The sequence below is a fragment of the Juglans regia genome, chromosome 2 (assembly GCF_001411555.2).
Source record: "Juglans regia cultivar Chandler chromosome 2, Walnut 2.0, whole genome shotgun sequence".
Classification (NCBI taxonomy): domain Eukaryota; kingdom Viridiplantae; phylum Streptophyta; class Magnoliopsida; order Fagales; family Juglandaceae; genus Juglans; species Juglans regia.
In genome coordinates this window covers 28,734,821-28,749,149 of record NC_049902.1, presented here as the reverse complement: position 1 = coordinate 28,749,149, position 14,329 = coordinate 28,734,821, and the positions used below count along the sequence as shown (strand labels likewise).

General features: G+C 34.7%; 1 protein-coding gene and 1 pseudogene across 1 annotated transcript; both read right to left on the bottom strand.

The window, feature by feature from the left end:
* Positions 1 to 4,046: 4,046 nt before the first annotated feature.
* LOC109018941 (ORM1-like protein 3) lies at positions 4,047 to 7,856 on the bottom strand. Its single transcript, XM_019001137.2, has 3 exons — positions 7,494 to 7,856; positions 5,523 to 5,671; positions 4,047 to 4,480 (listed from the first exon to the last, which is right to left on the bottom strand). The coding sequence occupies exons 1-3, from the start codon at positions 7,668 to 7,670 to the stop codon at positions 4,342 to 4,344; spliced, it is 465 nt and encodes a 154-aa protein (XP_018856682.1). The 5' UTR covers positions 7,671 to 7,856; the 3' UTR covers positions 4,047 to 4,341.
* A 3,451-nt stretch (positions 7,857 to 11,307) lies between these two features.
* On the bottom strand, positions 11,308 to 14,319 carry LOC109018942 (annotated as a pseudogene).
* Between the last annotated feature and the right edge of the window lie 10 nt (positions 14,320 to 14,329).

Here is a 14,329-nt window from a genome sequence, read left to right as displayed (position 1 = left end):
ATATATATATATATATATATATATTGTGGAGGTCTTTTTCCTACCAAATTTAGGCCAGAATATCCAGCCACCCAAATGTACATTACTATGGTCCAAGTTGACAAACCATAATATTCCTAGAGCACCAAGGCTGGTTTGCACTGCAAGTTCAATTCAAGTTTTTTCTGACCATTAAAGCAAAATAATAATTATTAAGGACGGGGAAAATGGGAGCAGAACTACTTCATGTCATGTGTTGGTTGCCTGGAATGATGTATAATCTAATTAGGTATGATTTTGGAGAACCTACGTGCCCGGCTTTATCTACCATGAAAAATGGTAAGTACACTATACTTTTCATAATATATTTCACAATTATATTTTAAAATGAGAAATATTATTATAAAATACTATATAAAAATGACATTACTTTATAAAAATACTCTCATTTTATATCATGTATTGTGAAAAATATTGTGTGTATCATTAATGATCATATGCTATTACCCAGATCAGAACCTGTAATGGGTATCTCTTTCTCTCTCTAGCTGCATTGGGATTCTCATTCTTTCCGTCAAAGATAAATTATTCAGGCTTAACTTATATATAGTGCCATTGAGGAGATCATCAGCTTCATCAACAGCCAAATGTTTCATATACCTATAATTCTCGATCGCCCATGACTTAATTATTAACTATCGACCGGTAAGCTTGCATGCTAGCTTTTGTTAATTTCATAAGGAAAAATGTCTGTTTCTCTAAATACATGCACTGCAATAATACTTTTATCAGTACAGCTTGTGGATATGTAGAGGCTTTGCTTTTCCAAGTATTTATTCCGATGCTGATCAATATAATTGATCATGATTCCCAAAATTCAAATTTGATAATGTTCACTTGAACGTGGCATTTATTAAAAGACATATTTCACTTGCTAAAACAAAGGATGCACTAATTAGTCGGGGTGCCAAAAATCAGACAAAAAATTTAAAAAAGAAAATTCACTATTTTCTATGTTAATTCTATTAGAGAAACAACACTTAATTTTGATACCTCCTATATTTTAATTTTTTAATTTTTTTTTACTTAATAGTTAAGAAAATAACTATTAGTCTATTGATTTTTTTTTTATATTTTTTAAAAATGTTTAAAAATGATAAAAAAATATATAAATTAAAAAATTAAAATAAAATAAAAAGATAAATTTATACTAACGGCACACCCAGCGGTCAATACTGGACTACAGCCTAACACTACTCAATCTATTATTCATTTAAACAGTGAAATGAACAATGACTTTTTTGCCTTTTTAAAAAAAAAATGTTTGATATTCCGTTAATGGGGACCCGTGTCCAAATCATTTCTGATATATAATACTTAAGTTTGTGTGTGCTTTTGCTCCAATCAATTAAAATTGCCTACATGTTCTGTTCACTAAAAGCTCATGTGGGACGAAGAATTTATGATGCTACAATGACACTCTACCACGTGTAGCAGAACTCGATCGGTATATATGTAAACTTGTTAGGTAATTCTACCATTAAAAAAAAAAAAGGCACAATGTTGCACCATTTATAACCTGTCACGAACACGACCTCGCACTTGGACTGCATGTCAAATTCATGCATCTTCCTCGATCTGCATGCATTATAATATTAGCCCTACATATTGATCATGGATGAGTAGACTCACCCACTCGCCATATGTAGAGATCATGATCTCAAAGAAGATAGATGCATGGGATGATTTGGGGGCAACCAGATATATAATTTGGTACTCAACGACCACAAAGATTAAGTTCGATCTAGGTTAGCTACTACCTAAACGAATTTAGTGGTTTAATCCCATGGCATATATGCAATCTCACTTTGATTACACCTAATTCCCAATCAGCAGTCTTCGTTCAGGTCGACTTGTGAGAATAATATAGATATATATATATATATATATATATATATATAACGATCTGGTCCAATAATTCTAAGGTCGGAATATTGAAAATTTTTATTGAGTCTAAATTATATTTAATGAGTCATATTGGATAAGCCCACTGGTGAAGAATTATTGAAATTATTTAGGAGTTTTAATTAGGCTCAATAACTAGGTTAAATGTCATTTATTATTTATTGAACGAGTTAGACTCCTTTTAAAATGTAAAGATTAGCCATTGAAAATATATTTCAGTTTAAAATCATCATTGATTGAATTGAGTCCCCCTACACAGTCTCAATCACTCACAATCTTACATTACATGAACTACTAGATCACGTTTTTAAATTCAAACTCTCTTCTTGAATGATCGCGATCGAGTCCAACTCGAACTCGTTGGCACACTCTCCCAAATCTCTCTATAAATATCCTCATTCCGTGTGTTATTTGAAAAAAAATCATAAATCTCCATAAGTACAGTGACTAAACCCAATATATCCAATCTAGCACTGTGCTTGTCCCATGTTCACCACGCCAATAGCAAACTATCTCATTCCTCTCACAACATTCCCTATGTTTTCTCTCTCATTCTAGTTCACGTGATGTATTTCATATCAGAAATATTGGATTAGCATTATGAGATAAGAAACTTGATCATAAATTAAGATTAGAATACGTTAACTAGTTATATATTATTTTTAAAACCAGTTCTTTGGAAGCCAGTGTTTATATACCACATATGTCGTGATATCTGCAAGTACTTCATTCATCATAATTCATGATCATGTTTCATTTCGCATATTATAGTTATGTATATATTTTGCATATCATGCATCTCACGTTGCATAAGACACAAGCTTTCACGTTGCATATCATACATCCACCCATAAAGTGCATAGTACCAATGCAATTTATGGCTGGATGTGCAAGCTACAGAACTAAGCGTGATTGACTATAGTATGGTAGAATACTATTAGCAGCTCCCTTTGCTGTCGCAAGATGTGGGACCAGTGCACAACTTTACACATAGGATTAAGTGTGTGGGCCAGTATGATAAGTAAGAGAAGTAAGATAAGCCAAAATAAGTCATGCATATCATCAGCATATTTATGAACAGTCATGATTTTAATTTTCAGCATAAAAATTTTATGAAAATCTTATGTTAAGTATATTTACATTATGATAAGTTTCTTACCAATTCATCGACTCATTTTAGTTGTTTTATATTTTTAAACACCCCAAGTTAGAATATTTATGAAGGTAGAGCTATAAGATGAGATTTAGTCTAAAGAGACGTGACAGTGGCCTAGATCATGTACATAAATTTTAAGTTATGATTTTTTTATGACATGGATTTCAAAGAATTTTAATAAATAGTTGCACACACTCTCATTTAAGATTTTAATATTTTAATATAAAATGACTATTTATTATAAGAAATATTTATACTTGACGCTTTCTTTAGAATTATAAAAAAATAATAATAATAAATAAATTAAAAAAAAAAAAAACCTTTTTAAGTCGGGTTCAGTTTAGTGGCACTTTTGGCCAATGTTTTTAATTTCGTACCGTACCGGCCGGTACAGCCGAAATTTTTCGTTTCGGCTGTCCGGCCGGTACAGGTACTATATGTGTTCCGTAGCGGCCAAAATACCGACCGTACCGAACGGTACCGGCCGTTTCGGCCTGTACCGGCCTATATTTCAGCCAGTACCGGCCGATATTTCGACTTGTGTTTTTTTTTTTTTTTTTTTCGTTTTTTCAAACTACAAATTTATTTTTTAACCCCTAATTCAGACTAGACTATTTACAATTTATATATATATGTATTTATATATAATTTATTTATATATAAACTATTATTTTGAAATATAATTTTTATATATATTTATATATATAATTTATTTATATATCGACTATCCCGAAACGTTATCCCGAAACGCTATCCCGAAACGGTATCAGTATCGAAATATTTCATTCCAGTACCTTGACCGGTACGTCGTCCGGTACGGTATTCAAAACATTGCTTTTGGCTCCCGAGAAATTCTAAAAATAACGGAAAGCGGGGTGTTACATATGTGTGTGTGTGTCCCCAGAAGGAACCAAAAGCACTCTTTGCATTTTTCTCTCTCTCTCTCGAACAAACTTAAAAGATATGTGCTTCAGGTGATAATGGATTAAAACAGAATAGCTCCTGAGTTCATAAGCATTAATAATAATAGCTGGTACAAAGAGAAAATACAATATTGAACTACTTCTGATCTGCCAGAATGTGAGGAACAGTAAAATATGTGAATTTTAACTTTGATAAAGAAAAACATTACACCCTTTCCAGTTCAACATCGATCTGTACAGGGATCTCAATTGGAATATCAATATATTATCAACCTAAAGAACTGGAGTGAACCAAACTTTAATGAATCTCTTCGCTGTTTAGAGATCAGCATTAATTCCAAATAAACGGACCTTGTGCATGTGTGGGAACTTTGCAACCACCAGCACAAAAACTGCCACCGTGTTAAGGAAGAGCATTGGATGCTGGTAGTCAGTTGTGTGCGAGGCTATCAAGTACCTGCCAAATGAAGCAACTGGTAATAAATACCTAATTCTTGTATATTATTAAGATAGTAGTAATTTCAAAAATATAATCCCGGTCATCTAAAAATTCAACAAATATATCCTCATTTGTAATTAGTTTAAAGCATTCCATACACATTTTTTTTAGAACAAGGAATCCAGGAGGCCGTGCAAGTTATCCATATAACAGAGCATGGTAGGTCTCACACAGCAGAACCGTAAGTATTAAGAAACGCTCCTTAAAAGCTAATAGAACATGTGATGTACAAACAAACACTTTCGTACAAGAGATAGTGCTCTTTTACCATCTCTTGTAAGAAAGCAGAACTGAGTGCAGTCAGAGATGCATGGGCATTCCTAGCGATAATGCATATACAGAATTAGAGAGAGAGAGAGAGAGAGAGAGATTTGAGGGAGGTGCATGGTTTGTCTAGCAAATCAAGTCAATATTCCTTGGGAAAAAAAGGGATAACGTAAACAAGCAATGGAAACAATTCAGACTTAATTCAACAATGCCTTGAAGAGTCCCTGCAATATCCCACAGAGATTCCATCTCCAAACCCATGCACCATATGACTTTTTTTTTTCCAAACTAAAAGTATATAGTTGCTATAATCAAACTTGTGTTACATAATGAACACGTTGTGAGAAAGCAAAGAACTGGTTGAAGCCATAGACATATGGACCATTCCTGGCGACAATGTGCGCGCGCACGCACACACACACACAGAATCATTGAGGGAGTTGCATGGTTTGCCTAGCAAATCAAGTCAATATGCCTTGGAGGGAAAGGGATAACATTAAGAGTATTGGCACCATAAGTTAAGACATCAACTGCTTGGCAAAAGTCAAATCAGACTTAATTCAACAATGCTTATGGAGTCCCTACAATATCCCATGCAGATTCCATCTCCCAAACCATGCACCAAATGATTTTTTTCTTTTCCAAACTAAAAGGATATAGGTGCTATAATTAAACTTGTATTTCATATTTTCACTTAATGAAGAACTTAATTGACGAAATGTGAAATACTTACAGGACAACAGGTACTACAGTCAAAAACTTTCTGTTGCGAGTGAGTTGCTTGCCATTGTCTATCTGCTCCCACCAAGTCAACCTGTTGTATATGCCTTGGTCATCAGCAAATGGTGTTCCCTTTTTCCAATGAAAGCAATGGTACGTGACCTGATGAATGAAGATACAGAATCATAATAAGAAAAAAACACTTAAAAGTGATTACAGAAAGGTCATAAGTATGCAAAGGGAACATGAACACATAAAATTCTTGTATAGATCATTGAAGGGAATAACTAATTACATATATCCATTTCCCTACAAGTAGATACTTGACTTGGAAACAGCATAATCTGGAGAGAAGAAAACTATGCAATAAAGTTCATAGTCCTAGTTAATACAAGGGTAGTGAAAAACCAAGTGGTGACCACTGACCATTTATCTTAATTCCCTCCTCCAGACAATTTTCCAATAGAAAAGGAACATGTTTCTCAAAACTCAATATTCAACATATTTCACAAGGAACATTTCCTCCCGAGGATTTCAAGTGTGACCAACTATTTGAAAACACATTGATTCATAAACCAAAAAACATAGTTACATCACACAACTCGTCATAATAGATTATGTGATACCCCATATTGACTGATAAGTGATAAGGGTATGTTGTGTATGGCATTCCACATTATTTGGAAATGAGAAGTTCTTACTTTTTATAATGTTTCCAATGGGGTTTCAGTTGTATCATTGACTAGTCCTTTTGGAATAGGCCTAAATGTGGCTTGGGCCTTTCTTGGGGCTTTATAAATGGTATCTGAGCCTATCCCAACATATGGGACTTGAGCTATGCCACCTACGGTGGATTGGCCTGACGAGGACATCGAAAATTTAAAGGGAAGAGATTGTGATATTCCATACTGACTGATAAGTGATAAGGGTAGATGGTGTATGAGATTCCACATTACTTGGAAATGAGAAAGTCATGCTCTTTATAATATTTCCAATGGGGCTCCAACTGTACCATTGACTTCTTTTGAAATATAAGCTCAGATGTGGCTTGGGCCTTCCTTGGGACATTACAAATTAAAATCAGAAGGTTAATTAATTTTATTTAGGATATAGGGAATACAATTTCTATGGTCAATATTCTACTATTCTATTAACATATCTAGGTCTATGTTGATCAATGTCTCCTATCTGTAAGTTACTAAAATGATGGAAAGAACCTAGAAAGGTAAACGGGGACATGAGACAAAATTGAGCTCGGTGATGTAAACAGATCCAGCAGCCTATCCCAATGGTTAGGATTATGACTTAGTTAATTCAACTTGAGCAGAATTGAAAAGCCAAAGCAGTTCAATTCAAAAGTAAGAACTACACATAGTTCGTCGATGCTTAAAAAAATGTTCAACGCCCATCTTGGCATTGAAGATCGTAATATCCCTCGTTTATAAGATAAAAATGCTCTTATCATTCAGAACAAAAAAAAAAACAACTTACGTATAGTACTAACCCTTCTAGTCACCCTAGAATATACCACATACCCACAAAGACTACGGTTACAGTTGCAAATTCAGAACTTTTCTCACATAATTGTCTGAAGTTTTCCATTTTTTGAATTCAAATTAACCATAATTAGTGACAAGCACTAATGTATTAATACCCTCTTCCAATTTGATTAAAGCCAAAGGCTTCTATGAATAACTCAGCTGAAAACAGAGGCAAGGTTCCCTTACTCTTATTGGCACGAAGTAAATCTAGCAACCAAAGAACTTTTCTTTATAAACGAAAAAAAGCGATCACACAAATCAAATCTCATGCTTTCTATATCAAAACCTAAATTAGTTCACCCCAAACCCTAAATCATTTAATAACCTCACCTAATCCTCCAAATTAAACAATAATAAAAATAATCAAATCAGATAATACTTTCAAGACAGAACTGAAATCCAAATTCGGCAAAAGACCGTCGAGAGAGAGAGAGAGAGGTTACGAGGAAATGTGAGAGGTGGACGATGGTCCAGGCCATGCCAGGGGAGCAATTGAAGACGGAAAGGACGACAAGCCAAGAGAAGAAGACGATGAGAATGTAGGTGGTCCACACCCCAGGGTACGTGAACCACTCCGTGTTCCGGTTCAGATCCGTCGGTGGCACAGCCCTTACGTACATTGTTCGCCGGCCTTCTCGCACAGCAGAATACTTAAGAGAATGACGATATTACTACAAAACCAGAAAGTTTATTACGATAGAACTCGATCGTCGAGCTGTCGTGTTGATGTTCCGGAAAGAAGGGAAGGGGATTCACAATTTCACAGGGATACAATACAAGACCTCGGAGACGGGGGCTGCTTTTATACTTTTCAGCTTTTATTCTTACTGGTTATTATTATTAACCTATTAGGACTAGGGGCAGTCTTGGAATTCTCACGAAGTCCAGGTATTTTCCTTTTATTTATTTATTTTTTAAACTTGATTTTTCCAGGTGATAACATGGCAAAGCTAATTTAGGCGATTAAATATGGTATTTAAAATCTTAATCATCAGGATAATTAATACATTTATGTTAAATAATTTACCATCAAGGTGGTAGTTCAGTTGGTACGAATTGATATTTTATAATTTTGAAATCAGAAATTTGAGTCAGGATATAAGTTGAAATTACTTGTGATAGTAAAGTCGACACTTTGGACCATAGATGGGTTTTGGACCAGCCGGATATTTTAGAGGAGTTGTGGTGACAAGCTCGTTTTTTGGGCAGTAGCTATAGCTGAAATCGGACATTCTGGGAGGGGCTCCTATGATCACGCAAAGAGAGCGTTGTTATGCTGGTCGCCCTGCCTCCATTTTTTGGCGAAGAAAAATTAATAATTTTTTTTTTAATTTTCATCCCAAGTTATACGAAGTTTTAATTTGCATATTCAACTTCTTATATTTGTCCGTTTACACCATTGGTTAAGATTTAATTGTTAAGATAAATAAATAAAAAAGGTCGTGTGTCACAATCACAATCTTAAAGATTAAATTTTAATGGATAATGCAAAATGAGCATATTAATAATTTGGAGTGTAATATTTTTTTTTTCCTAGTTTAGAAAAATGAAAAACGAGCAGTAGTTTTTAGGTGAAAAGTATTCTCGTAATCATTGTTTGTTTTAATTATAGGGAAATGCTAATTGTCTCGAGGATGGGTCAATATTTTTTTTAACTTACTGATTAATAAAGTATTTTTAATGATATTATAAAAATTTTTTAAAAAATATTTAAGAGCATAAAAAATATAATAAAAAAAATTAAAAAATTATTAAATAGCCTTATTGGGACCCATCCTTAAGCTACACACTCAATAGTTGTAGCACGACTCTTAATTATATTGTTAGTACATAATATATAATATATGAATATATGTTAATGTATTACAAGAAATTAACCTTTCCATTATAAAGAAGAATAATTTTATTTATCATCCTTACATTATATGCCTATTTTTACTTTTTTTTATCTTTTTATTTTTTTTCCTTAAGAAGTATGTAATATGATGAGTAGAAAAATTTCTTTAGTTTAACAAGAATAAAAAAAATTTAAAAATCAAATATAGTATACAATGTAGACAACTAGATATAAGTGTTCAAGAAGAAAAATTTTATTCATTAAAACTACCTTGAATGGAATGGAAATCCACTATAGACTTTTGAGAAATGATATTTGTAATTGTGGAGCCGCGTAATCCATTTGTAAAAAATGAGTAAATACAGAATCTACATGAAAAAAATTAATTTTTTAATAATAGATCATACTTTTTTAAAAAAAAATTATGCGACGCTTACGCACTACATAGCATTATTCTAAATTAACGGAGATCGCATTATATGTATATATAAAGGCGAGAAGATATCATTTATGTAATAAAAGAAAAATGTTGTTGTTTATTTTAAATTATCATTCTCAGCTATATCTATTGACGTGTTATATTTTAAATTACTTATTTATTTAAATTGACGACAAAAGAACCACAGACGCAAAAATATTTATGAATGAAAATGATAAAATCTAGACCGTATAGAAGAGTTTAAGGAAAGTATTGTTTGTAAAGGAAAGCTTTTTGTTATCAAACCAAGTTCCAACCAATCAGCTAATCTGAGAAGCACCGACTAAAATGGAATCATTGGAATGGAAATTCAAGAAGAGGTTGTTGGTACCAAACTTGTCTTAAAAAATATTTAGATATTATTATCTCATAAAAATTATAAATAATTATGGGGTGTATTATTTTCTGTCCACGCCGACCCCAAATAGACGTGGGAAATAGCTGCAACAAGGAAGGTGTCTACCGAGACTTCAATGACATCTACTTTAACCTAATAAGCTGGTTCGTGGTCAAACATACACATACAGTACAATGAAAACTAAAGTCAAAGGTTCCAATCCAAAACATGTTCTTGGTGTCCACACTTTCCTATCCCACCTACAAAGACATCATGCACTGGATTTAATAACGTGGTGGAATTATATAGGGGATTTTTCTTCCTTCACTAGTGTTACAAGCCTTGGCGAAGGAACGGGTTATGCGAGGTTCAACTGGGAAGGACGCCGGATCCAGACGACGTGCCTTACCTATGATGAAATAAAATGCAAGAAACAGAAGGGTTGATGAGGAACCCGCCTCTTCAAAGCAAGTTTGAATAATAATTTTCTTCATAATCCCCTCATTCCCTCGTACAATGATATACTCATTACATTATTCAACTTTCCAAAATATCATACGTAATTAAAGCTAAACGTAATATTCCCAAAACAGAGCAATAGTCACATAAAAAAAAAGTTTCCTAATGTGCGAGCTCGTCGATCACGTTGATTCACGTTTCACGTTGCCACTCCCCTTATTCACTTGCCATTCGTAACACCTGTATCATCCTCCTATGCACTTCCTTATTTGGCACCCGTATCAACTAGCTTACTAGGTTTCAACCCAATACACGCCCTAGGGCCCAAGCTTACCTATGAAGCAAGGTATATATAAGGAAAAATAAATAATGATGGCTGATAGGACGGATAGGCCTGACGTCGCTCGGCTACACTTTGATTATATTACTAAAAATAAAGCAAATCAGGGAACCACGTCGCATTAATGACACTACTACTTGATCTACACGACACATTAATGACGCCGTCGTAAAGGCACCTCGCATTAAAGGACTCTGATAAAAGGAACAGTGCAAAAGACATGGACTCCATGAGGGTAGACACGATCTATCCCCCCCTCACCAGACTCCTGGTATAAATAGTAACTCCAAGTACGAGAAACTCTCTTATCCCTAACTCTCTTACTTATTTATAAATTTCTAAAAAATGATACTAAGTTTGGCATTGGAGACTCCTTGGCCTCAAGGCCACCCTCTCCTAATTGCCTTATTCCCAATTTTCGTAGGTTCAGTTATGAAGACGTGAGTTGCTAGAACTTAGCTCAAAGACGTACGAAACACGACGTTAACACTTTGTATGATACTTGTAAGATAAATTATATTTGCAGTTTTAAGGTAAGTATCGCGCACTTCCTTTAAAAAAAAAAAAAAAAAAAAATCTAAGATCCATTTTTTCAAAAAGAATGCGCAAAACTTACATATCTTAAAACTATATCTAATATTACTTTTTACTTGGAAACCATGATAATTCAAAATTTGAAAATTTTCAGATTTGGTCATATCAGTATTTTTTTTTTTTTTTTAACCAACACAAAATATTGTCATAGTATATAGCTTATTTAACACATTTTAAAAGTGACAAATACTGACGTAGTAATATCCCAATCATTTAATTAAAAACGAGATTTAAAATTTTGAAAAAAATCTAAACGTTAAGAATTCTTGAATCCTTTTCCTACAAACTACATGGAAATGAAACAAAAAAGAAATCAAATAGAGACTATTCCTGTCAAAATACAGGAATGGGATGAGCACAGTCCAAAGCCCTGCCCTTTCCATAAAATAATTACACTGCAAAAACATGGAGCGAGATTTCAAAGGCTGACAGTGGCATTGTTAACACTGTCTAAGCCCTGCCCTAATCTTCTCTTCGCAGATTTGGTTCTGTAACACCAGACCTCAAAAGCCTCACTCAAGTCAGGAAACCGAAGTTGCTCGGTTCTCACCAGTCTGCCAGAATACCAGCTTGATCATCCGATGGCATTACCAGTATTAACGAGACTATCGCCCCTTCGATGTTCTGGCAGAGGTCTTCACTCATCTTGTAATGAAAACCCGTCTCCTCGCTGCCCTTTGCATCCAAGAGAGGCTTCATCTTCCTTATATAAGGAAGCCATGTCTTTAGCAATTGTGCCCGGTTTGGTGCTGGAAGAATCACATTGCCATAGCCTACTGCTTCCAAGACTTTACCAGTAATGTCTATCAACTTTGCTTTCAAACCCCACATGACACAATCGAGTTTCTTATCTTCAATGATCCCCAAAACATTATCAGAGATTTCAACCCACTTAGACACAAAGTCCTTCATTAAATTCATCTTGGCAAGTATGTTACACATCCATTCAATATCAGATAAAGGCTGCAAAATTTTATCCTCTGTTGTTTCACAAGCAAGTTCAGACTCCAAAAGCAGGGATGATAACATTTTTTCAAATGAGGAACAAATCTCGGAAAGACCAATTCTTACCACTGATTTGACTTCATGGTCCGCTGTAACTAATGGTGTCTCTTCATCTTCCCCTAGCATGTATTCAACTTGTTCTTGAGCAGAGGTCTTTAGCCCATTTCCAAATAGAGGATATGGTCCACCAATGGACATGGCAAAACGAACTGCAGTAACAAAAACATTTTTTGTGGCACTTGAATCAATGGGTTGGATCCTGGCTAATATAGGCATGGCTATTGGACCCAATTTTGCGACTGCTTTCAAAATTTGTTCATCTTCCTTGTCCTCCCAAGGAACGACCTCCAAGTACTGAATGCAGCTCTGTGTGATCTCTTCACAATGTAAGGCAACAGCTGTTTGCAGAATACCAATGGCAGATTTGACTGAGCCCAACGTCTCCAGAATCGCCTCTACAGGGAGATACAGCAACCTCAAAAGGTTGACATGATCATCATAATCAAACTCTGAACAGTGAATCTCAATGCAAGTACAGTCTGGATGGGAGAGCTGACTGGCAAAGAATTTGTTCCTATCTCTCTATTTTTCAAGTGTATGGTAGTGTCACTGGTGCTCTGGTCACCAAGTTTGTAAGTCTTGGCTTCTATGGATTTGTCCATGTCCGACTGGGAATACAACCAAATTCATGCTTCATACAATCAAAAGAACGACGCTCAAATTGAAGTGCAACTGTAGAAAGAAAGGGAAAGAACATAGAAGTCAATTTACACAAATCCCATCCATCCAAACAAAAGTTTTAGACATGTCATAACTTGATGAATTAACATGCAATGGCTAATTCCTACACTTAAAGACGGAAAAATTAGTACAAACATAGCCACCAATGTGCCTATCTCTAACTACAAAAAGATCTTGTACTTGAGATCAAATGCAAATACAAATTAATACAGTTTCCATAAAAGCAAACAAAAAAACTAAAATGGCCATAAAAAGAGAGGATCCCTGCAGCTACAACTATGTCTTGAGAGTTGAAACACTTAAAGTGAGTGCTATCACAAGTTGGCTGATAACAGATCAAGGTCCCTTGAGTTATTGTCAGTTCGGACAATAATTTGAGTGGATCTTTTCTGCCGATAACTTCATCTTAATTGATTGTCAAAACCAGTAGAGAAGTTATTATTTTTCAACAACAAAGGTAGGTATGGAAAGAAAACTACCACTAATTCTTTCGGTGCATTCTCTGGTGTTATGCCTCAAAAACTAACAATCCTCTTATCTAATTCATTTCCCTATCCGCAAAGGCTGAGATACAACCCTTTTAAGTTCATTATACACAATTGAAACACTTCAAAGGAAAGCTGGACCTTGGCAAATCAAATTTATCATGTATTAAGCAAGTCAGTGCCAGCCTAGCGAGAAAGACCATCATTCCTACGATAGTGCAGGATTATTAAGTTTGGAGACTATGAACATCTCAGAATATATGAGAACTGCACTGAAATAGTTTGAGAATATCTAAAACAGCTGTGATCCCAAACAGGCCCCGTCACTTTTCTATATTCCCCCCTCCCCCAACCTATTACTGATGAAACTCACACAAAGCTGAACACGACCGACTTAAAAATCTCATCTTTCCGCACCACTCTCATGTTAACCAAGTGGAACCCTGCATACTAAGCTAATATTGCTAACAACACGTGGTCTGATTGAATTCTGCCAGTTACGTGTGAATTTTAATTTTTGAATAATCTTTACAAGTAAATTTTCGAAACAGATTCTTTGTCAAATGAGCAAACAAGAGCACAACCCAACATTTCTTTCCCATATTCTTTTTCCCCCCGAGGCTTCAATAAAAATTAAATTCTCCATTAGATGTTGTATCCCAAGACGTCAAAAATACTTGGGGAAAAAATCAAAAGCCCAACCAGAAAATGCGTAAAGAGCATGAATTCAAAACGATAAAGTGGATGTTGATGAAGACGAAAGCTTTCCAAATGGGTAATCTGTGAAAAAGCTACTAACCTGTAAGCTAGGCTTCAACCCCAGAAAAAATGGCCACTTGAAGCTAATTTGCCTCTGCTTCTGAAATTCCTGAGTACGCAGTTGAAGGCCTCCATTAGATATTGGGGACTCATCGAATTCAACTTTGTTTGTGAGAGTTCCAAATGACAGGTATAACCTTCTGCTACATGTTTAATATGAGACTTCGAAGTTCGAACACTGCAA

Coding starts and splice junctions, on each gene's coding strand:
- LOC109018941 (XM_019001137.2), bottom strand. CDS start 7,670: ATGTACGTAAGGGCTGTGCCACCGACGGATCTGAACCGGAACACGGAG. Junction 5,672..7,493: donor TCCACCTCTCACATTTCCTC/GTAACCTCTCTC, acceptor TTCATTCATCAG/GTCACGTACCATTGCTTTCA. Junction 4,481..5,522: donor ACTGTAGTACCTGTTGTCCT/GTAAGTATTTCA, acceptor TTCATTTGGCAG/GTACTTGATAGCCTCGCACA.